Genomic DNA, 24,731 nt, shown 5'->3' on the forward strand with positions numbered 1-24,731 from the left:
GGGTAGTCTTATTTTGAAAGTCAATAAAACTCATAATCAAGAATTTAATTATTTATTTCATCAAATACGGGGAACATGTTTTTTTAGAATTGATTTTATTATTCAACCAGGTGGTGCAATGGATTTTGTTGAAAAAATGACAAAAATAGCCGATTTTTGAAAAAATTTAACAAAAATAGTCATTCTGAAAAAAGTGGCCAATTTTGGCCGATTAAATACTCCACTGTCAGTTGGGTATCCCACAATTTGTATAAGATACTCCACTGGTAGTTGGGTATTTCATATATGGGATACTCCACTGGCAGTTGGATATTTTATATAAAGTGGATACTCCACTGATAGTTGGGTATCCCATCAGCCAAAGTTGGCCAAATTTTCAGAAATTGGTTATTTTTGTCAATTTTGTGTAAAAATAGGCTAAATTTGTCCTTCATGTTAGGGGACTACATATATAGGCATCTTATAACATTTTATTTTCAATTTTTAAAATATTTATATTATAAACAAAATAACACTAAATAAAATAAATCTTGAACGCGATAATTCAAGTAATTAAGTGGGTTAAAGATTCAGGTTTTTGGGAACAAATACTCAATTATAATATCTAAACCCAATAAGTTAAAAAAATTGAAGCTTTGGATCGGGTCGGATCCTTTTGCCCCTTTCCCACTCCAATAAAAACTCAAAGGTAAAAAATCTAGGGTTTTAAACAAGTCAAAGTGCTAGATTGTTCCAGAATCATCCACCACATTCCCGCGATTGACAACTACGCATTCCAACTTCTTATATATATTGTATAAACAAATTACACTACACCACCAATTTTAAATTGCTTCATAAATTTAAATTGAAAATTAGGGTTTTATATATTTGAAATTTTAATTATAATGGCTAAAGAAGGACCCAATTGGGATGGTTTGCTTAAGTGGAGTCTTGCTCATTCAGATGGAACTCAACCCACTCGTAATCTCAGGTATATAATCATATTTCTATGTATTTATGTAAAAATCTTGAATATTATGATTCTTGTTATAAAGATTTTATCTTTTTAGTGTGTTGCTGAATATTGTTGCAAGATTATGTGAAAAAATAGGGTTAATTAGTGATTAATTTTATGTATTTATGTAAAAATCTTATATGTTTGTGATTTTTGTTCTTAAAGATTCAATCTTTTTACTGTTTTGCTGAATATAATTGCAAGATTATGTGAAAAATAGGGTTAATTAGTGATTTCTTGGTGTTTTATATATAATGGGGTTTGTGTTTTTGATAAAATAATTTGATCTTTAGTTGGTTTGGTTCTAGTAATTAGTGATGTCTTGGTGTTGTATATAATAGGGTTTGTGATTTTGATAAAAAGATTTGTTCTTTAGTTGGTTTAATACTAGTTGTTATGAATGTGTAGTTTGTTTATGGTATTGCTGGTTAGGAAAATTACAGGGTTCTGTGTTTTTTGTTGATTTACTGTTGTTTAGGGAAGTTAATAGGGCAATGATTGGTTTTTGAATGTGAGATTTCGTGTGGATTTGTGAGAGTGGAATCAAAGTATATTTTCATCAACATGATTATGTGTAAGGTGGACTAAGAAGTGGGAAGTTAGTTTCGAATGAGTTTTTATTTAATGGTGGGAGTTGTTTTAGTTTAACGATGTTGCATAATGTAGGGTTTTTTTGATTGATTTGTTACAATTTTGAAATATAATAGGCCAGTAGTTGGTATGCGAATGTCAAGATGAGACTTTTGTGGGAGTTGTGAGAGTTAAAAGGTTTTGATCATATGCTTGTTAGTATAGTGTTATCTTTGTGATATATGTTGGGCGGTGGCTTTCTTTTTTGAAGTGGGAATAAAAGTTGGTTGAATTAGTTTCTTTCTGGATTGAAAGGCATATTAAATTGCTAACGTTATGCTGTTGGTATGGTACTTTTGATTTAAAGTTGTTGCTCAATTTTCATGTGATTTAGGAGCCTGCCTTGAGGGCTCGAGTATTTTTTAATAAATTTCTAGTAGGATTGTTCTTAAATTTGAAATGATTTTATTGTGTGATGGTATAGTGAGGAGGACAAGAAATGGTTCATGGAGGCAATGCAAGCCCAGACCATAGATGTTGTGAAAAGAATGAAAGAGATAACACTTGTTATGCAAACTCCCGAAGAAGTCTTGCAGGAGCATGGAGTGACTCCCACTGATATTGAAGGTCTGAACAATAATATAGAACCAGAGGGAACATAATATAAAATACTAGTATAACCCGTGGTCGGAATATTAAGTTTGTTGGTCTTGATTATTTGCAGATATGTTAGATGAGTTGCAAGAGCATGTTGAGGCAATTGACATGGCCAATGGTGAGTATTTGTTGGCCTATTTTTTTGTAGATAAGTGTCCATTGAGTTAGATTGGAAAAGTTATCTTTTGCAGTTTTGCTACATCTGTTCAGTACAGTATTTAATTTAAATTGTGAAAAGCTTTGACCTAGGCTTTTAGTCTTAATGCTAACATCGTGTTAATAAATATTAATTTAAAACATTTGGTAGTGCGTGTTGTAGATTGAGATAATGTGTAGCGTACTGACTGGAATAAACATTTTAACTAGAAGTGTATTAACACGTCACTGATGGCTTGGACTGTTGATCATTTGGCAGATCTTCACTCGATTGGGGGTTTGGGCCCATTGCTCAATTATCTGAGGAACTCTCATGCTGCTATTCGAGCAAAAGCTGCTGATGTGGTGTCTACCATTGTTCAGAACAATCCCAGGAGCCAGCAACTGGTCATGGAAGCAAATGGTTTAGAATCTCTTTTATCTAATTTCAGTTCAGATCCTGATATTGCTGTTCGTACACAAGCGCTTGGGGCCATTTCTTGTGAGTATTATTTCCTAATTATATATCTATTTATGTGTGTGTGAATTACATAATGTTGTTTATTATTTGTTCTGAATATAATACAATGTGAATTACATAATGTTGTTTATTATTTGTTCTGAATATAATAAAATGTGAATTACATAATGTTGTTTATTATTTGTCCTGAACAAATTGTTGTACTCTTGTGTTGTATTGCAATATTCAGCTTTAATCCGGAACAACAGACCTGGAGTTGCTGCATTTCGCCTTGCAAATGGTTATGCATCTCTTAGAGATGCATTGAGTTCTGACAGTGTCAGATTCCAGAGGTATCTTTTAATAACTACTTAAGAACATGTACAGATAATTCTCCTGTATGCTTATGCTATGTGCATTTAATGCATCATAAATTGAGTCAGTTTACCTTGGGATATAACTCAGCCGTAGAGTGTCACATATTTAAGTAGGACTAATATAACCTCTCTATTCCAGTGTCGTATTGTTATATATAGTAGTCTGTTTACTAGCTAATGTTTGAAATCAACGATCTTTCAGGAAAGCCCTTAGCTTGATCCAATATCTTGTGCAAGAGAATTATGCAGACTCCAATGTAATTACTGAGTTGGGATTTCCTCGTACTATGATGCACCTGGCCTCTAGTGAAGATGCTCAAGTACGAGAAGCTGCACTTAGTGGCCTTCTGGAGCTTTCTAAACACAAGTCAGATGAAAATGGCAGTAGTTCGAGTGATGAAGATGCAAAACTCAAGCAAATTCTTCAAGATCGCATTGAAAGTATTAGCTTGATGTCACCTGAAGATCTAGGTGCTGCAAAAGAAGAGAGGCAGCTGGTGGACTCCCTTTGGAGTGCTCACTTTAATGAGCCATCATCTCTTCGACAGAAGGGGCTTCTTGTCCTTCCAGGAGAAGATGCACCAGCACCAGATGTTGCCAGCAAGCATTTTGAACCTGCTCTTCGGGCATGGGCTGCAAACTCACCAGCTGGTGGTGCCCATAGTTCTAGCTCTGAAAAGAAAGAGGCTCCCTTGTTATTGGGTCTTGGTCCTCCATCCCAGTAGGTCACCCGTGTGTACTAAAATGTTTTTCAGTTTGTATTTGAGCAATTTTATGTGCCCCTGCCTTGTTTTATTTGCAGATATTTTAATTTTTTGTAAGCAGCAAATTGATATTGGTATATGTTTCTGCTTATGTAGTGACTGGCCAAGTGCAATCTTAAGGTTTATTAGTTAATTACTAGTGAAATCAGTGTTGTTATAGTTTAAAAACTGCAGTTTCTTTAAACAAATTGGGGGATGAAACCTATGAATCTTTATTTGTTTAGAGTAGGTGTGTATTAGCATTTCCTTGTGAATTTCAAGAAGATCATTTTTTTTCCCATTCCCATGATCAGGATAAAGAACTAGTTGTATTTTAGTCTCTGGCGAACGATGAAGGTATAAAACAAACCCGAGTTGTGCTGGCCAAAGCTCAAGGTTCTTAACCTGTACAGGACTCATACGAAGCATTAGCGTATCAGACCAGTGTATTATTTTGATCCTTGGAGACAGGGTTAGGTCTACCATAACCTCCTGAAAGCGATCCTTTCTATTAGTGAAAGGTAGAAGAACTTTGATGCAACACTCTTCAAACTTCTAGTCTTCGTCCTGGGATTTCATGAATAATGACTTATAAAATAAAAAAAAACAGGTATTAAAATTCAATATTTGACAATAATAAATCACATTTCTATATCAGATCGACAGATCATTTATTTACATAAAAACATACGATCTTATACCAAAAAGAAGCCCCCAGTACTTGCAGGCTTCATTCAGTAGTTTGTGCTCTTCCGCTTGGCCATTCGATAACAATGCCAAGTCAAGAACTGGAATATTCACATTCAGAAATGCTTGTTGGATACAATATTTTCCTGTCAATATATCTTTTCAGAATGAATGAATGAATTAAGGATTGGGACTAGATATTATGTCTTATTTTCCATATTGCACACTGTTAGCTTATGGATTTTAATTAGGTACATATTTGCCAAAATTTAGATGTAAAACTGCTTTGGCAATTTTGTCTTCTCTGTTTAGATTTGTTTAAAGATTTTTTTTTTTTTTGTCATATAGATTTGTTTAAAGATTATGTTTATTAAAATTCTTAGGTAGTTCTAATATAATATGTGAATGTGGTATGCAAAATAATTAGGAATATCTAATCCAATCCAATATAGTAACATTTACTAGAATTGAACTTGCAACATACTACTACAAGGTTACATGGTTTCAGAATGAAGTTGAGATGTATACATAACTAAAAGACATACTACTTAATCCACTCTGATCTATAAAACCAGTACACTACGAAATGAAAAACACCAGTATCACTTCCACGACATGGCTGGCTAGTTCAGACCGTGACCTTAGTTTCTGTGAGGCACGCACACGCTACTCATTTGGGTGGGCAGAAAGTAATAACATACCGCGTAGCCCTGCACTTGTTAAGGCTAGAAGAATCATCAAAAGCATAACTATACGCTTTAGGACAGATAGCTTTGAACAAATGCGCGAAAAGAGTGGGCTTGCAAGTTTTCGGATTAGCATACTCCCCAGTGCAACAATATTTAGGAGATCCCATGGCTAAACAAGCACTTTTACACCCCACAACTTTGCCATTTACCTTAACTTCCAATGCTGAGGGGCAACATATGTTCAAATCAACTTCACACGCTGCCCTGCCACAACCAATGCCACCACCTACAGGTGCCATCGAAATAGGCAAATTGAAGCCATCAACTAGACTAACATCATAAAAATGCAGAGGAGAAGTGGAGGTTCCAAGTGTCATTTCTACAACTGTTGCTGGTGGGACACCTCCCATGCCCTGACAATGCAATAGGCCAGCACAATCACCAGTGTCACATGAACCTTTTCCATTCAGATCGAATCGACAACCTTGCCTAGCCCATATACGCCCTGACCATTTATCAGGCACATCCATAACTACTTCCTGGCCACTGCTCAGAACAAAACCACCATTGTTTGGGTAAGGATGCCCTGCACCGCCTTGAGTTCCGGGCCATATTGTTTCTTTGCAATTGTTTACTAGTATCAGCTGAGATCCATCTGCATCCAAAACATTGATATATGAAATTAATATATAAAGTTTTTACACAAAAAAAGAATCAAAATAATAGATGTGCTTAGATAAATGTAAGTTGTACCTGTTGCAACCAGGGAAAGGCATATTGTAACAAATAAAATTGAAAAAATACAGGAAATTATCATTGTTGTAGATTTGATGCGTATATTGCAGTAAGTTCTGGAGCAGGGAAAGCTTGTTAGGTTTTATAGAGAGATAAACAGTATCATTAGCCATTGTAATGCTCTCTACTTTATGATCAAATCAAGCTTTTGCACTTTGGCTTTTGTAATGAACAAAGAGCATATATGCATTGCTTCCAATGTTGGGTTTTGTCAATCTAATTTTAAAGATACACATACATATGCAAGTGTTAATGAGGTAGTGCATTCTAATATGAAATCAATCTAAGAAAAATTTACCAATGGTTAGATCCAAATTATCGCAAGGAAGCCAAATTTGCCGTAAACTTAACAAGACTTGCTGATATCATCAAGATGCAGAATTGCTAAGTGTTCACTCTATGGACAAGTGAAAACACTATATTCTGGAAAGATTACTCAAGTAAAACTGATATGGGTTCAGGTCCCCGGTAAACATCTATCCGCCACAAATTTTCGCGATTAGGTTTAATACTTTAACATTGAAAATCAATGTAAATGCATAGATCACGTTGCTCTATCCGCGTTTTTTTTATGCTCGACTCATTATAGTCTTTCTTGTTTGTATATATAAAGAAAACGCAATATCCTATATATTAATCAGAACATAACCCATTCACGCTTCTTACTTTTGCATCCTTATGGGACGATGCGATGCCATTCTTTTTCAACAAATATTCTTGTGAATGCATGTTTTGAGGAATCAAAGATTTGAGGACCAACACTTATCCAAAACAAGAAAATTGAGCACCACTACACCTTTATGCCTATTACTTCCAATGGAGTACTAGCCAACTTCTAGCCCGCGTATACTGTATATGTCAAGCTTACGAGTTACGGTTCTATTATTATCACAAGCTCAGTGATCAGATGGTTGATGATCACCGGAAATCACACGTGGACATTTAAGATTATCGCAAAAAGAATGTATGACAAGGATCATACAAGAAGGGCTCATCGCGGAGTGTCTAGACATTTAACCAAAAGAAGAAAAAAACAGGAATTGGCTTTATGATTTAGCTGTTCAACTCTGCTACTACATGAACTTGCAACCTTTACAAATTATTTTGTTGTCAAGTTCTTCTGAATGCGAAATCTTTTGTCATACGCTCCTTCTCACCTTCTTCTGGCATCTTCTTTTCTCTTTTTTGAAGTGCCTTATGGGCCAACAACAATGGCCTATGCTACTTATAAAGCGTTTGTAATGGCACCCTGTACTCTATAAATATGAATCTTACATATTATATTGAAACTTTTCATAGTGGTTTAAACTTTAAAGTGTAGATTAACATCCCTAATAGTGCTTTGGTGTAGATCCCCCTTTTTTAACACCATAGTAATTACATTATGTAACGATAATCTTCTCCAAGACTTTCTTTAGTCACAATCCATGCACAATGTTTAAAGCACTTAACAGATGACACTTCTGGGTTAATACCAACTTGATCCTGGGCAAGGTCAGACAGAAACAAAGGCAAGGTTCTAGTGAACTAAACAGATTTCACTAATATTAGGATCCATAATAACCACTTGCCTAAACAAGAAAATACACCACGAATAGAAATGAACTGTTTTCCATCAGCATTCCAATGCAGTTGTCTGTAACAGGATCGGACGATAGGTACTTTTCACTAGTGTATATGATGGGCAAAAATTATATACCTATGAGATATGTAAAGTATCATCTACTCTGGATTCTTTTACCAAGTGCCTGCACTAAAAGATACTAGATTATAGTTGCCTATAATTATTTCCCTTGGTACCCTTACGAATTTCTTTGCAAGTCATCTCTCAGAGTAGGCTTCTTTCTACTGAACTTACTAATTTCAGGGTCATATATAGCCTGTTACCGGTGTACAGATCAGGGAATTGACAAGAAAATATCCCACAAGCAAAAAAAACTGTTTTCCTCCGCATTCTAATGCAGTTGTCTACAACACAGAACAGGCATCTGATGGTACTTCATTTGCAGTGAATTTATACAATATGCAAAAGCTGTTTGCCTGGTACTAATATATGAAAATTTAAGTCTACTCTGAGGCTGTTACCACTTGTCATTGCTAGCAAGTAGCAATTAAATTGTGGTTTCTCGGCCAATGGTGCTAGGTGCTCCAATCAGTCTTTCACGCCAACTGCACAGTACTACTTCATTGCAATTGATATGATGCAAAGCTGAAACCTGTATCTTTCTCCTGAGCTGATTGCAATTCGAGTTTCTGAAATGGGCTGGAAACATAATGGAAAATATAACATCATTTACTGAGGTTTATTATAAGTTTTCGCAAATAAACAACATATGCAAATCAGAACAAGTCTGGTGCCAACCTCAAGTGTGTGAATTATTTTTACTTTAACAAGACCAGTATCATGAAAAGGTGCAGTGCACAGGTATAGAACGGAAACCTTAGTCACAAGTTTAAAGAGAAGACAAATAACCTGCTGTTTGGATCATAATAAAAGCCATTAACTGATCCATCACTACATGAGAAGCACACGTAATAAAAACCAGCTATGGTCAATCCACAGTCAGTTCCCACATTTACAAAGTACTGCTCTTTCCACCTCTGCGCATAAGTAAAAATAGCTTCTATAAATTTGATTTAATAGGACCTCTTTGACAATCTATTGAATTGAGTTTCTGTAGATTACCATAAATATGTATGGGTAATTACTCAAGTTCAATGATTTTCCACCGTCAACCTCCACTTGGCCCTGAAAAGAGCATACAAATTTGAGAGAGAATTTCAGATGGAGTTTATAGAATCTGCTTGAGTACATACCAGGAGGGGCGAGAAGGATGGGAACTTGGTCCAGTGTTGAATGTCAACTTCAGATCTGAAAAATGTCAAAAAACAATTTATATGATAACCAGAAGAAACAGAAATTATTCAGCATTACAAAAATAAATCGTACGTTGCTTTCCATTTATTAGTGAAGAAGGTATAGTTCTTGGTATCAACAATCTCTCCCTCCCAAAATGTGACTACCTGTTATTACAGACAATCAGTTAATTTAATAATTAAAAATACAGAGGAAATAAATTCACAAGCAGATAAGCATCAATCCTAGTACTCTGCTCTATATTTAGTAACGAAGAATTAGTAATCTAGTAACAGTTTTGGGTTGGACATGTAAACAGAACTATTAACATACACAAAATTAAAAAACTAATTAATCGAAAAAGTTGTGATCCTTACCGGTTCAATCCAAGAGTTTGGTTCTTATTTCTAAGTTTTACATACCAAATGAAGAAGATAGTTTAGGCAACAAAACAGTATACGAAAGTCACAAGCTAAGCCATAATTCTGCCAGATAATAAAAAACCTAAGAAGCATGGATGCGGGTGAGGCGGTGCGCGGTAAAGGTATACGGCAATTTAGCAAATTCGAAAATATAGGGATATGGGTGCAAGGGGATTCGGAAAATAATAAATAAATACAAATATACATTTTATATGTAATTATTTAAGAAACCAAATGGAACATTCAATTTGAATTAAACCAAATAATCAAATTCATAAGATAGTCAGTCTTGGACCTTATATATATAATAATATAGAATCAAGCATCATGTACATAAATAATGTTTGATTTATAATTTTAAAAACAAACAACATCCGATAAAAAAATTACTAATAAAAGAAACAGTTGTACAATAAAGTAGTAATCGGGTAGGTGGCTCCAGTCAAAGCACAACAGAGGTCGTAGTGCACAGATATCAATCCATATACAAACATATATACGCTTAAGGCTTATCTATATACATCAAGACATCTTACGTCACAATATAAGTATACAACATATGTATCTGAAACCTAAATCCATACGTATATATCATATAGGATACAGCCGCCGCCTCTTCAATTAGGTCACATCTTCAACTAAGGGAAGTTTTACTTGGTAAGTAAAGTCTCATTCTTTTTGTTTGTTTTATTTTTAAACCAAGTGAAATTACTTTATCTACCCCCTCCCGCACCCTAGTGAACTACCTTGCTTTAATAAATAGATATGCCATGCGGCACACTCGGAGCTCGCCCGCATTGCGCGCATATCCCATACGGGATTCTTCCCGCTTTATAAACGGAAGGCAATTACTAGTAAGAAACATTGTAATTTACCTGCATATTTTAATTGGCTTTCAAAAGATTTAAGCTTAAATGCACATATAATAGTTGGTATATGTTACTGAATTACTTGTACGTGCAATTTTAACACATTAGTGAGCAATGTGAAAGACCACACTGTATCTTTCTCTTCATTTCATCTTTAAGAGGCTTCTATAAGATTTCATCATTTAAATACAGAATTCGAGTATCTTCTGCCTAGACAAAGGCTTCATATACACCTATAACACAATCACAACGATCATATACATTTTAAATTTGATCCTAATATTAACTGAAGTTCCTTACTGGTGTGTCTGCCATTGGAACATTGAGCGCCTCCATAGTGCCACAAAGATATCCATGCTCTAGATCAAAACCTTGGATTCGTACATTCACTCTCCATGCCTCTTCCTTTTGTGGACTAGAAACATTCTGGGTCCCAGAGAAAGCCTATGAAGTTGACGGCTTGAATAAATTAGATCCAAGGGAAGAAATGCCAAGGGGTAATTAAGCATAGCTTTATCAAATCTTAACGTTATACATCATAAAAGACATAAATAAAAAAGAACGAAGGACAAACATAAACATAATTACAACGACAATGTCTTTCGAAACAATCTCTACTACGAAACACCCGTTTTTTTAATAAGCACTAAAACTAGAATCAGTAGTTACAAGAAGTAAAGCTAGCTAACGAACATAAAACGGAAAACAAGAAAAAGGGTTCAAGAATCACCTGTCCAACACCTAGAAGTGTACAAGCTGGAGGTGATTTGTTCTCAACATCCGCATCTTTACAATTATTCCAAAAAAGAATTATTTCATAAGCAAGCTAAAACATCTCGAAAATTAGCTTTCGTGTCACTTAAAGACATAGATAGAAGCACATACTTGCAAATTAAAAGTATTACATAACTGATAACTCATAGAGCAAAAAATACTCACATATATAGCAAACTATCATTGACACTACATTAATCCCCAACACATTACTAGTACATATTCGCTATTCGCAACTAACAAAGTACATTAAAGCAAAATTACACTTAAACCTCGGTAGAAGGTAAACCCTCTAAATGATAATTATATTCTGTCGGGACCAAGAAGATATTTTACTTAATGGAGATTTAACTGTATCATTCATTTCTATAACATTAACACACATGTAAGGAATTAAGCTATATACGCAATCACAACTAACACATTATTCACCAACAGATTACATTCATTTTCGCTATTAATGACTAACACAATAAATTAAAGCACAAATACAGTTAAACCTCAGTAAAAATTAACCCTCTAAACGGCAATTTTATTCATTTATCAAGATCATTCATTTACCGAAACCAAGATATAAATTATCTTATAGTATTATGTCGGGACCAAAAAGACTTTATACTTTATCGAGATTATTCATTTATCGAGATTAAACACACGTTTAAGAACATAAAGTATACAAGTAATCAGTGAATTAACACACAAACAAACATTATAATTACATGGGTGTGTGTATAAAGTAGAGAATTAAAAAGGGTTGGGGTTGAATTTGATACCAGAAGCAGAAGCTTGAGAAGGAAGTGAGGTCTCCACTACTCTCACCGGCATTTCTTTGTTTTCTTGATTTTCCGGCTATCCTCTCCCTTGATTTATTATTACAGTTTCGGTTACCGACCCGACCCGATTTCAAAAGAAATGAGTCAATCTGTCGATGACTATAATTTGTATTTTGTCTTCACTATATATTCATTAATATTTTCTATTTGTGTAGTATAATTTTAGACAAACCTCTTTCCTTGCCACCAAAATTACAGATTTTGAAATTAATTGGTTGAGATATTAATTTATTATTTATTAGAATATTAAAAAGTTTAAAATATTTATAAACAATTTGTTAAATTGTTTTTAATCGATTTATCGACAAGATATTAACAATTTTGAATAATTGGTTGATTTGTATAACCATGCTTATAATAAATATTTTATATTTCTCTTGAGTTAGTTGTTTATATTGAAAAATATATATATAGAACAATTGAGCTATTTCTATATTTGTGATATGTATTTTTGTTAATGGCGTTTTTATCATATGTATTTGAAAAAGAAAATATGTATATTATTTAAAAATGAGAAATTATTGAAAATACTAACCTTTTTATGTTTTTTTGTGATTTTACTATTTTCTGAATTTTTTTGCAAAAATATAAATCAACCAAAATCAAGTAGAGATGCAACTAGTTGAATTGAGTTTTTTTTTGTTGCATGAGATTGCATGGATTAGTAGAAATTCGTTTAGATTGCATCTAGTTGGATCAAGTTGCAAAAAACCGTATTTTTATAAAATAAATTTAAAAAATAATATTTTAGCAAAAAAAAGAAATTACATTTTTTTTAAAATGATAGTTTTGTAATAATATTTTTAGACTTGGGCCCTTTAAAAATTTATATTATTTTTTAAAAAATAGAATTTACCGATTTGGGAACAAATTGGGATTATGAAAAGCTTAATAAATTTTGAGTGTATTCTTCTAATCACACTTCAACTTGTTTTGATAAATACATGAATAGTTTGAAATTATATGTATTTTTTGTTGTGCTCAATACTTGAGCACAACAAGCCAAGTTTCAGCACCAACTCCACTTCCTCTACATCATAATCTACCCCCAAACTGCGATCAACTTCCCGAAGAATGTCACCGTTATTCCATAGCCAAAGCACCTGATCTACCAAAAGTGTTTGGTCTTGTACATCAACGGGCCTTCGACCACAGACAACCTCTAGTAAAAATGCCCCAAAAGAGTAAACATAAGTTCTAGTTGTGGCCTTTCCGGTTCTAACATGTTCAGGGGCCAGATAGCCGATTGTTCCAACAACATGATTAGTTTCAGTGTTTGTTCCATGATCATGATCGTACAATCTTGCTAGCCCAAAGTCTCCTAATCTTCCATTCATCTCACTATCTAACAGAACATTACTAGTTTTAACATCTCTGTGAATGACTACTTTCTCCCAATCTTGATGTAGATACTTAAGTGCTGCTGCCACACCTTTCATGACTCGAAATCTTTGTGTCCAGTTAAACCTAATCTTTAGATTGTCATAAAGGTACCTATCCAGACTACCATTTGGCATGTAGTCATATACTATAAGTAATTCATCTTTTAAACGACAATAGCCCAAAAGTTGTACTATATTCCGATGTCTAAGTCTACCCATGGTTACAATTTCCGCTATAAATTCTCTGATTGCTTGTCTTGATTCATGGGAAACTCTCTTCACAGCAACTTGTATATTGGAGACGGGCAAGACACCTCTATAAACCCTACCAAAACCTCCCATTCCCAAGAGCCCCTTATCTTTAAATCCTCTAGTGGCAACATAAAGATCCTTGTACTTGAATCTGTGTGTGCAACGAATGAAACAAATAGAAATAAGCCTTTTGACTCTTTGACCTTTGTACGTAGCCGTTTTAAAAAGAAAGGGTAATTTGGTCAATTGACATAAGAAAAAAAGGGGAGAATAGATAAAAAGAGAAAAAGGGGGAGAAGGGATTTTCATGCGTTGTTTAGTCAAGAAACCCTAGCAGAGGGAATTGGGAGTTATCCGGCGATTCGAACGCTCGGGAATTGTAATCAGTGTTAGGGTTTCGAACAAGTCCTTTAATTCATATTGAGTTCTTTTGTGTTTCATTGTTCTATCTTTGGTGTGAAGTTGAGTAGTTATTATTGTTAAATTGAGTTCATTACAACTTGGTATCAGAGCGAGTGGATCCATGGCTCCTCAACCCGAAACCAGACAAACGCAGAGGCTCGAGCAGATTGACGAATCTGTGACTAAATTACGGCGAACATTACTCGGAGAGGTCGCAGAGGCGGTGAATCGCGTCGCCATTGAGATGCAGCAAACCCTAGTGTCTCAAATCACCACTACCCTTGATCAAGTCACACAAAAGCTACAAATCCGTGTCGAACGAGTTAGAGAAACCAATGAGACCCTAACCGGAGAGATCCAGAAGAAACAAGAGGCCTTTCAATCGGAGATGCTATCCACAGTCTCGCTACTACGATCGTCCACTATATGAGGTATGAGGGGTAATGGGCATCGTATTGTTAATGAGGGTGGAGGGTCTGGTGGCAGGACGAGGCTATACAGAAGTGGTATTGACGGAGGCCAGGGGGAAAAGGGGGTAGAGATGAAGATTTGGGAAAGGGGTTCAATGAAAATTATCGGAATAACTGGAAATACCGTAAGCTGGATCTTCCCCAGTTTGATGGAACAAACCCAGATGGCTGGATACTCAGGGCAGAAAGGTATTTTACGTTCTATCAATTAAATGACGATGAGAAATTGGAGGCGGCGGTAGTAGGGTTTGAAGGGGATGCCTTATTGTGGTATCAATGGGAACACCGCAGACGTCCGATTCGAGGGTGGGAGGATATGCGAAGTTTGATATTAAAACAGTTCAGGCCCTTGCATTCAGGAACGTTGTGTGAGCGGTGGTTAGCTGTCAAACAAACGGGGTCGGTGGCGGAGTTTAGACGGAGTTTTATTGAGATGGCAGCTCCCTTGGAGCAAGTGCCCGAGGCGATTTTATTGGCTCATTTCATAAATGGTTTGAAAGACGACATTAAGGCGGAGGTGCGTATGTTAGGGTTGTATACCCTAGAACAGGCCATGGAATTAGCCCTTAAGGTAGAGGAGAAAAATAGGGTGCAAAATTTTGGGGTTGGAAACAGCAAATCCTCGTCGTTCACAGCTTTACGGCCAAACCCAATCGTACCAACCACAGGGGGTTCAAGGTTTGAAAGTTCCGCTTATTCACCATTAGTCACGAAAGTCTCTTCCTTGGGGGCGAAATCAGAGTCGGGGTCAACGTCACCGAGCTCCTGGTCACCAAGTGGGTTTAGCCAGGCCCCTCCAGACGGTCCCAAACACGCTAATTATAGCATTCCATTGGCCAAACCTTTGGGGGAAGTTAAAAGGTTGTCTCCGAAAGAATTGCAGCATAAACGTGAGTGTGGTTTGTGTTTTCGATGTGACGAGAAATGGGCCATTGGGCACCGTTGTAAACAGAAAGAGCTGAGTGTTCTGTTAACTCAGGAAGATGAAGACGAGTTGGAAGCTGGGGAAGAGGGAGTGACAGTGGCCACAGGGGAAGAACAAACTTGCACACCCGAAGTGTCCCTAAATTCAGTGGTGGGTTTATCTTCGCCAAAGACGCTGCGTCTTCGGGGATTAATTGCTGGAGAAGAGGTAGTTGTCATGATCGATCCTGGGGCAACCCATAATTTCATATCTTTAGCATTGATAGAAAAGTTGAAATTGCCAATGGAAAAAACAAAGGGATTTGAGGTGTCATTGGGGAATGGGGAGTCTATAAATGGCTCTGGAGAGTGCAAGGGGGTACGCGTACAACTGGATGAAGTGGACATTGTGGAGGATTTCTTGCCGTTTAATCTAGGCAATTATGATGTACTGTTTGGGGTGCAGTGGTTAGAGAAACTGGGGGTTGTTACAACCAACTGGAAATCGCAGAAAATAAGTTTCAGGATAGGGTGGGAAACTGTAGTTTTGCAAGGGGATCCCACCCTCACTCACACACACATCTCGTTAAAGGCAATGATTAAAACAGTGAGAAAAACTGGGTGTGGGTTGCTGTTGGAACTTAAACAAATCGAAAGAGCGGAACAGGGCAGGGAGGAACATTCACATAAAAGAGTACCATTATATTTGCAGCCTGTTTTGGGTAAATATGACGCTGTTTTCAAGAACTCCACAAGGTTGCCTCCGTTTAGAGGTCATGAGCACAATATTATAATGAGGGAGGGGAGTAATCCAGTCAACGTCCGGCCCTACCGATACCCCCAAATACATAAAGATGAGATAGAGAGATTAGTACATGAGATGCTCGAAGCAGGGGTCATACAACCATCCACCAGTCCGTATTCCAGTCCGGTCCTGTTGGTTAAAAAGAAGGACGGATCGTGGCGTTTCTGCGTAGATTACAGGGCTTTAAATAAAGAAACTGTGCTTGATCGGTTCTCTATTCCTGTCATAGATGAGCTGTTGGACGAGCTACAGGGTTCAAGGGTTTTCAGCAAGTTGGACCTTAAGGCAGGGTACCACCAAATTCGAGTAAGGAGTGAGGACATGCACAAAACCGCATTTCGTACTCATGAGGGACACTACGAATTTGTAGTAATGCCTTTCGGATTGTGTAACGCGCCCTCAATATTTCAATCTCTCATGAATTCGGTTTTCAAGCCATTTCTCTGAAAATTTGTCTTGGTTTTTTTTGACGACATCTTAGTGTACAGCAGTAATGAACAGGAGCACGCAGCCCATGTATCTACTGTTTTGGACACCTTAGAGAAGCACAGTCTGGTGGTTAATCAAAAGAAGTGCGAGTTTGGGAGTAAAAAAATTGAATACCTAGGTCACATTATTTCAGAAAAGGGCGTCTCGGCGGACTTGGGAAAGGTTCAAGCTATGGTTGAGTGGAAACAACCTAAAACGATAAAAGAACTCCGGGGATTCTTAGGGCTCACCGGATACTACCGGAAATTCGTGGCAAATTATGCTCAAATTGCTCAACCTCTAACCAACCAATTAAAAAGGGATAAATTTGGGTGGAGTTCCGAAGCCACGCAAGCTTTTGAAACCCTTAAACAGGCGATGGTAACCTCTCCTGTGTTGGCATTGCCCGACTTCGAGGTTCCGTTTGTTATTGAGGCAGACACATCTGGTTTTGGCGTAGGCGCGGTGTTGATGCAAAATAAAAAACCAATTGTGTTTTTCAGTAAAGTTTTAGGCCCAAGATCTCGGAACAAGGCTATCTACGAGAAGGAACTCATAGCCATTTGTCTAGCAGTGTTGAAGTGGAAAAGTTACCTGCTTGGACGCCATTTTTTCATCTTCACAGATCAGCAAAGCTTAAAATACATTATGGATCAAAGGGAGATAGGGGCGAATTACCAGAAATGGGTTAGTAAGCTAATGGCCTTCGATTTTGAGATTAAGTATAAGCCAAGGGCAGCGAATAGAGTGGCCGACGCTTTATCTCGGAAAGAAGAAGGAGAGGTGGTGTTAAATGCTATAGTTTCAACCAACAAGATTGATTGGAGCGGGTTATTTCGAGAAATAAACAAAGATCAATTTATTTCCAGGCTTAAAGAAGAAGTTGGACGAAAGAAGGAAGATTATTCGGGTTTCGAACTGAAGGAAGGGCGACTCATGTATAAAGATCGACTGGTAATTCCTAAAACCTCCGTCTACATTCCTATTATCCTTAAAGAATGTCATGATTCAGTAGTGGGGGGCCACTCGGGCGATATGATAACTTACTTGAGGATCACCACCGAATGGTTTTGGCAGGGAATGCGCAAAGATGTAAAAAATTATGTCCGGGAATGTGTAGTGTGCCAACAGAACAAGGCCTCAAATCAGCACCCATCCGGGCTTCTTCAACCACTGCATGTGCCCACTCAAGTATGGGATCATATCACATTAGACTTCATCGAAGGGCTACCTAAGTCGAACGGTTTTGATACTATCTTGGTGGTCGTCGACAGACTGTCCAAGTATGGGCATTTTCTCAAGCTTAAACATCCGTTTTCTGCGATGTCAGTGGCAAAGGTGTTCGTGTCGGACATCGTGCGTCTCCATGGGTTTCCAGTAGCAATCATCTCAGACCGAGACCGTGTTTTCATGAGCCATTTTTGGGGCGAACTGTTTAAACTGCAAGGCACTACTTTGAAACGGAGCTCCGCTTACCACCCCCAAACAGATGGACAGTCCGAGGTGGTCAACAAGTGCCTCGAAACTTATTTACGCTGTTTCGTTTCAGGACATCCACATACCTGGTCACAGTGGATCGCTTGGGCGGAGTATTGGTACAATACTTCTTCCCATATGTCTACCAATATGACCCCTTTCTAGGTGCTCTATGGAAGGCAACCACCTCATTTGTTAAGGTTGGGAGCAGGGCACACACCGGTGGACAGTCTGGAGGAAGAGCTCATGGCTCATGACGCAATTTTAGATGAACTCAAACTGTACTTGTTACGAGCCCAGCATATCATGAAGGATGCAGCAGACAAGAAAAGGCGAGAGCTCACCCTGGAAGTAGGTGAGATGGTTTATTTAAAGCTTCAGCCCTACCGACAAAAATCGGTTGCACAAAGACCGTTTGAGAAGTTAGCACCCCGTTTTTACGGCCCTTTTGAGGTGACAGAACGCATTGGGGAAGTGGCATATCGCCTGGCCTTACCTGAGGGAAGCAAGATCCATCTTGTATTTCATATATCACAGCTTAAAAAAGCTATAGGAAACAAACCAGTTGTCTCTATTTTTCCCACTCGACTTACTGCATAAGGAGAGTTAAAAGCAGAGCCTGAAAGGTTATTGGCTGTGCGAAACAAAAGCAATGGAGAGAATATTATAGTGGAAGTCTTAATCAAGTGGGAGGGCCTGCAGGAGTTTGAAGCCACCTGGGAACAAGCAGAGGTCATCGCAGAACAATTTCCATCTTTCCACCTTGAGGACAAGGTGGCTGTTTTGGCGGGGAGTATTGCAACGAATGAAACAAATAGAAATAAGCCTTTTGACTCTTTGACCTTTGTACGTAGCCGTTTTAAAAAGAAAGGGTAATTTGGTCAATTGACATAAGAAAAAAAGGGGAGAATAGATAAAAAGAGAAAAAGGGGGAGAAGGGATTTTCATGCGTTGTTTAGTCAAGAAACCCTAGCAGAGGGAATTGGGAGTTACCCGGCGACTCGAAGGCTCGGGAATTGTAATCAGTGTTAGGGTTTCAAACAAGTCCTTTAATTTATATTGAGTTCTTTTGTGTTTCATTGTTCTATCTTTGGTGTGAAGTTGAGTAGTTATTATTGTTAAATTGAGTTCATTACAGTGTGGCCCGTATTGAAGTTCCCAATCTTCAAGAACTTCTGCAAATTTCTTTTTTCTCCATGCATTATAAAATATGAATGAAATCGTGATCAACACTATAATCAACAGAATGAACGGTATACCAAATATTAAAAAAATCGATTTCTTTTTTGGTCCATTTCGGGGAGGCTTAGGAAGTTTTGAAAGATCAAGCTCTCTAGCCATGCCATCCATCATTAAGCTTCATCCAAGAACATAATGAGTTGTATAAATTAATACACCCGTTGTGGATGAAAAGCCAACATACATTTCTCCTTTCATAATTGGATCAAGATCGTAATGCAAAGATAAAAGTGGTCTTTTCAGCTTACCAATATTCACCGGAGCTAATGTTACAATCTGTGATTCAAAACTCTTGTTCTTTGTACTTAATTAATGATTGATAAATTGCATTTGATCTCTGAATTGCTTGTGAGATAAAGATGTAAACTAGAGAGATAAAAGAGAGAGAGAGAGAGATCTTGTGAATGTGAAAGTTTGGAAAATGAAGAAGTTAGTTACAACAGAATTGAGTTCTCGGCTATATAGAGCCACAGACTAAAACAATGTGAAAATACTACACTGCCCTTTACTCACTACAAACAAAGTAGTAAAATTAACAGTAATGAAAAAATCCAAATGTAGAATATTCCAACAGCCCCCCTCAAGCTGGAGGAGGTGTAAACATCCCAAGCTTGGACTTGAGATCAGATAGCTGTGCAGAAGGAAGGACCTTAGTGAGCATGTCAGCTAGTTGAGATTGAGTGGACAAATAAGTGAGCTGAAGAAGACCTTCGAGTACCTTGTCACGAGTGAAATGACAATCAATGTCAATGTGTTTTGTACGTTCATGAAATACGGGATTACGGGCAATATGAAGGGCAGACTGATTATCACAGTGCAAGGTCACAGGACAGAGATCAAACACCAAATTCAGTCAACAAATGAACGAGCCAAGTGACCTCAGAAGCAGCAGCTGCCATGGCTCGATATTCTGCTTCTGAGGAAGAACGAGAAACAGTAGATTGCTTCTTGCTTTTCCAACTAATTGGAGACTTACCCAGGAGAATAACATACCCTGTGACAGAACGACGAGTATCCAAACAAGCAGCCCAATCGGAATCCGAAAAAGCTTGAAGAGTAAGCTTAGAGGCACCTTTGAGGAGAATACCTTGCCCAGCTGCACCAGCCACAAAACGAAGAGTGTGAAGTAATGCTTCATAATGAGGTACACAGGGCTGACTCATGAATTGACTGAGTGTTTGAACTGTGAAAGATAAGTCAGGACGAGTATGACAAAGAAAGTTTAATTTACCAACCCAACAACGGTATAAACCAGCATCATGAAACAAAGGACCAGAATCTCCGATGAGTTTCAGATGGAGAGGTAAAGGAGTAACAACAGGAGAAGAATCCAACAGTCCAACATCAGTCAACAACTCCTTTGTAAACTTTCCTTGAGTTAAGGTGATACACTCAGGTATGTAATTAACCTCAAGACCCAAGAAGAAATGTAGAAGACCAAGATCCATTGCGCTAAAAGTGACATCCAAATACTGTTTGAGAGAAGAAATAGCAGGTAAATTGTTACCAGTTAAAATGATGTCGTCTACATAGACAGCCACAATAGTAAGGTCTGCATTAGATCCTTTGAGAAATAAAGAATAATCATTCTTAGGCTGTCTATATCCTTGTAACAATAGAGCATGATGCAGTTTGGAGAACCATTGTCGACTAGCTTGCCTCAAACCATACAAGGATTTATTCAACTTGCAAACCAAATTAGATGGATTAGGCACTCCTTCTAGAAACCTCATATACACCTCGTCATGGAGATCTCCATGAAGAAATGCATTATTTATATCCAACTGATAGAGCTTCCAATTGTTACTTGCGGCCAAAGCCAGAATGCACCTAACAGTAGCCATTTTGACTATAAGAGAGAAGGTTTCCTGAAAGTCAATGCCATATTTCTGTGTGTAAGCCTTGGAGACCAACCTGGCCTTGTACCTCTCAATCGTTCCATCTGATTTAAGTTTGGTTTTAAAAACCCACTTACAACCAATCGCTCTTTTGCCTTTAGGTAGAAGAACAACAAACCAAGTGTTATTCTTGGCTAGAGCATCCAGTTCAAGTTGAATAGCAATATTCCAATGATCATGCTTAGAAGCTTCAACATAAGAAACTGGATCAGTAGCAGCAGCAGAAATAAATGCATGATGTGAATTTGGTAAACATGAAGATGATACCAAATTACACCAGTGGGAAGAAGTCTGAGTAGAATTGCAGATAAAATCATTATATTGTGTTGATTTCTGAGGTATTCTGGTGGATCTTCTCAGAACAGGTGAATGAGAATGGTCAGATTCATTTGAAGGTGCATTAGAAAAATGAGAAGAAGATTGATGAAAAATGTCAGGAAGTGGAAAATCATCAAAAGTTTCAGGAGTTGGAGAATGAACTGGCAGAAAGAAAGACATATGGAATTAAAGGAATGAACTGGCATGTGAAAAGGAAAATTATTTTCATGAAAAATTACATCTCTGGAAACAGTGATCTGATTTGTGGAAAGATTCAAAACTTTAAAACCTTTCTGAGATAAAGGATAACCAACAAAAACGCCAGGTTGAGCCCTAGGTTGTAGTTTGGTTCTATTCTGATGAATGGTAGAGACAAAACAAAGACAGCCAAACACCCTCAATAAAGAATAATCAGGTTTCTTAGAATAGATGATCTCATAAGGAGACATGTTATGAAAAGATTGCATTGGCATTCTATTGATAAGATAGGCAGCACATTGCACACAATCACCCCAATACTTGAAAGGAACCTTTGACTGAAAGAAAAGAGATCTAGTAACTTCTAAAAATGCTTGTGTTTCCGCTCAACAATTCCATTTTGTTGAGGAGACTCTACACAGCTAGTTTGATGAGATATACCATGAGAATTATAAAAATTCACAATAGAACCATAACATAGCTCCTTAGCATTATCAGTTCTGATATGAGCTATATTAGCAGAAAATTGATTCTTTATAATCAAAGCAAAATTTTGCAAACTGTCAGCAGAATCAGATTTATTAGCCGTCAAATATACCCAAGTTGCTCTACTGAAAGCATCAACTATAGTGAGAAAGAACTTAAAACCTTGATGTGTCACAGTACTGTATGGGCCCCACACATCAACATGAAGCAGCTCAAAAATTCTGGTTGTCTTAGTAACACTTGAGTAAAAGGGTAATCTATGTTGTTTGGCAGCAGGACAAATAGAGCATATATAATTGCTAGAAAAACCTTTCACATCTAAATCAAGTTGTATCAAAGACATTTTTGAAAAAGCAATATGTCCTAATCTCAAATGAAGCAATTTGGCCAATTTAAGAGAAGGTGATTCAGTATGTGTACCAGAAGAAGAATCAGATCCACAAGTTGCCATTCCTGCATGATGACCTGAAGATGAAAGAGACAAAGGTAGTGGTCCTTTGATAAAGAGAGCAATGTATAAACCATTCCTCAATTTACCAAAAACTGTTGACAAACCCTTTGATGAATCTTGTAGGAAACACACGTCAGGAGTAAATTGAACCGAGAGATCACTATCTTGACACAATTTAGTCACAGATATCAAATTGAACTCTAACCCTTTGGAATCGAAGCCATTAAGGGTGAATCCAAATTCTCGATTGGCTGAGGTATGCATGAAATGAATTAAAAGGAATGCAAGTTCAGCTAGCATGTTTGTAGTGTGTTGCATCTTAGTAGCAGCAGTATATAGGAAATATTATATTCTTAAATACACATTTGAGTTTGAAAAGTAGCCCAGTTCAGTTGAAGAATGAAGTATGTCGTATTGAAATTTGAACACTGATATGCCATGATCAATTGATGGTGCAAAAGAGAACAATAAGATTTAGAACAGAAAAAAGACAGAGGAGAAAGCTGCTTTCATTCTATGGAAAGAGTAGTCTCTAATCTTGTCTCAATCATTACAGCCTTAACCTTAAAAGGTCCAAATAAACATTAAATAGCAAAATGCATAAAAACAGCTCATTAGTCTAACAAACTTTGTCTCATATGTGAGTCATACGCTCCATCTGGGAAATGCCATAATAGCCCTTCTATACGCCCCTTCAAGCTGGAGAGTGAGGTGTGTCCGAAGTGCCCAGCTTGCCGAGTAAGTACTGATGCTGCTGAACTGAGATGATCTTTGTGAGGACATCTGCAATCTGCTCACTGGAAGAGACATGTGAAGTCTTCAAGTGACCAGCTTTGATATGGTCCCGTATAAATTGGCAGTCTACTTCAACATGTTTTGTACGCTCGTGAAGAACAGGATTAGCTGTTATGGCCAAGGCAGCTTGACTGTCACACTTTAGTTCTGTTGCTGGTAAGTTTTTGATGCCCAAGTCTTTGAGAAGGGTGGATAACCATAGCACTTCACATGTAGTTAGCGCCATGGCGCGATACTCCGCTTCTGCAGAGGAACGAGCAACTACATTCTGCTTTTTTGATTTCCAGGAGATGGGTGATTCACCAAGTAATACACAATAGCCTGTAGTAGAATTCCTAGTGATTGGGCAGCTAGCCCAATCACTATCACAGTAAGCGGTGAGAGTTGCAGCACTTGAAGAAGCTAGCAGAATACCCTGTGATGTTGTTCCAGCCAAGTAGCGAAGCAATCGCTTAGCAGCCTGCATATGCACAGAAGTTGGTCGATTCATGAATTGACTCAAAGTGTGTACTGTGAAAGAAATGTCTGGGCGACTGATGGTGAGGTAAATCATTTGGCCTAGTAGACGCTGAGAAGAAGCTGGCTGTGGTAGAAGATCTCCTTTGTCAGCAGTGAGTTTCATATTTGGGTCCATGGGCAGATTCACTGGTTTTGCCTGTGCCATATTGTGTTCCTGCAGAATATCCAAGTCATACTTCCTTTGTGATAAAAAGAATCCAGTGGGTGATCGATCCACCTCCAAACCCAAGAAATACCTCAGTGGGCCTAGGTCTTTCATGTGAAAGACAGATGATAGCATGAGTTTTAACTGATCAATCTCAGAAGTTGAGTTACCACAGATTAAAAGATCGTCCACGTAGACTAGCACAACAGTAGTGAAGGAATTATTGTTTCTAATAAATAAACTGTAGTCGGTTTTCAGTTGAGTAAAACCAAGTTCAAGAAGGGTGGATGACAACTTAGAGAACCAGAGTCGTGGTGCTTGTTTGAGTCCGTATAGTGACTTCTTTAGTTTGCAGACGAGAGATGATTTACCAGACTTTGTTGAGAGAGCACCAAGTTGAATTCTGCAACCTTTATGAGTGTAGCCCTGGGGTAATGTCATATAGACGTCTTCAAACAAATCCCCGTGTAAAAAGGCGTTTGAGACATCCATGTGGATTGTGAACCAATTTTTAATGGCCGCAACAGCAAGAAGAGCCCGTACAGTTGTCATCTTGGCGACGGGGGCAAATGTCTCTGTGTAGTCTTCACCATATTTCTGTCGACATCCCAATATAACCAAACGGGCTTTGTGTTTTTCAATGTTTCCGTTTGGGTTGT

At 37.6% G+C, this 24,731-nt stretch overlaps 3 protein-coding genes and 1 pseudogene across 3 annotated transcripts; 1 reads left to right on the top strand and 3 right to left on the bottom strand.

The window, feature by feature from the left end:
* Positions 1–713: 713 nt before the first annotated feature.
* LOC141690357 (uncharacterized) lies at positions 714–4,105 on the top strand. The gene is made up of 6 exons (XM_074495152.1): positions 714–973; positions 2,052–2,194; positions 2,292–2,342; positions 2,640–2,861; positions 3,070–3,172; positions 3,399–4,105. The coding sequence occupies exons 1-6, from the start codon at positions 888–890 to the stop codon at positions 3,919–3,921; spliced, it is 1,128 nt and encodes a 375-aa protein (XP_074351253.1). The 5' UTR covers positions 714–887; the 3' UTR covers positions 3,922–4,105.
* A 955-nt stretch (positions 4,106–5,060) lies between these two features.
* LOC141692329 (thaumatin-like protein) lies at positions 5,061–6,234 on the bottom strand. Its single transcript, XM_074497126.1, has 2 exons — positions 6,069–6,234; positions 5,061–5,970 (listed from the first exon to the last, which is right to left on the bottom strand). The coding sequence occupies exons 1-2, from the start codon at positions 6,130–6,132 to the stop codon at positions 5,297–5,299; spliced, it is 738 nt and encodes a 245-aa protein (XP_074353227.1). The 5' UTR covers positions 6,133–6,234; the 3' UTR covers positions 5,061–5,296.
* A 1,794-nt stretch (positions 6,235–8,028) lies between these two features.
* On the bottom strand, positions 8,029–11,963 carry LOC141692330 (uncharacterized). Its single transcript, XM_074497127.1, has 8 exons — positions 11,806–11,963; positions 10,989–11,044; positions 10,559–10,702; positions 9,061–9,134; positions 8,928–8,982; positions 8,797–8,859; positions 8,584–8,711; positions 8,029–8,373 (listed from the first exon to the last, which is right to left on the bottom strand). The coding sequence occupies exons 1-8, from the start codon at positions 11,855–11,857 to the stop codon at positions 8,295–8,297; spliced, it is 651 nt and encodes a 216-aa protein (XP_074353228.1). The 5' UTR covers positions 11,858–11,963; the 3' UTR covers positions 8,029–8,294.
* Positions 11,964–12,824: 861 nt separating this feature from the next.
* LOC141691487 (uncharacterized) lies at positions 12,825–22,913 on the bottom strand (annotated as a pseudogene).
* Positions 22,914–24,731: the final 1,818 nt, after the last annotated feature.

The sequence above is a fragment of the Apium graveolens genome, chromosome 10, assembly GCF_009905375.1.
Source record: "Apium graveolens cultivar Ventura chromosome 10, ASM990537v1, whole genome shotgun sequence".
In the NCBI taxonomy this organism is placed as follows: Eukaryota; Viridiplantae; Streptophyta; class Magnoliopsida; order Apiales; family Apiaceae; genus Apium; species Apium graveolens.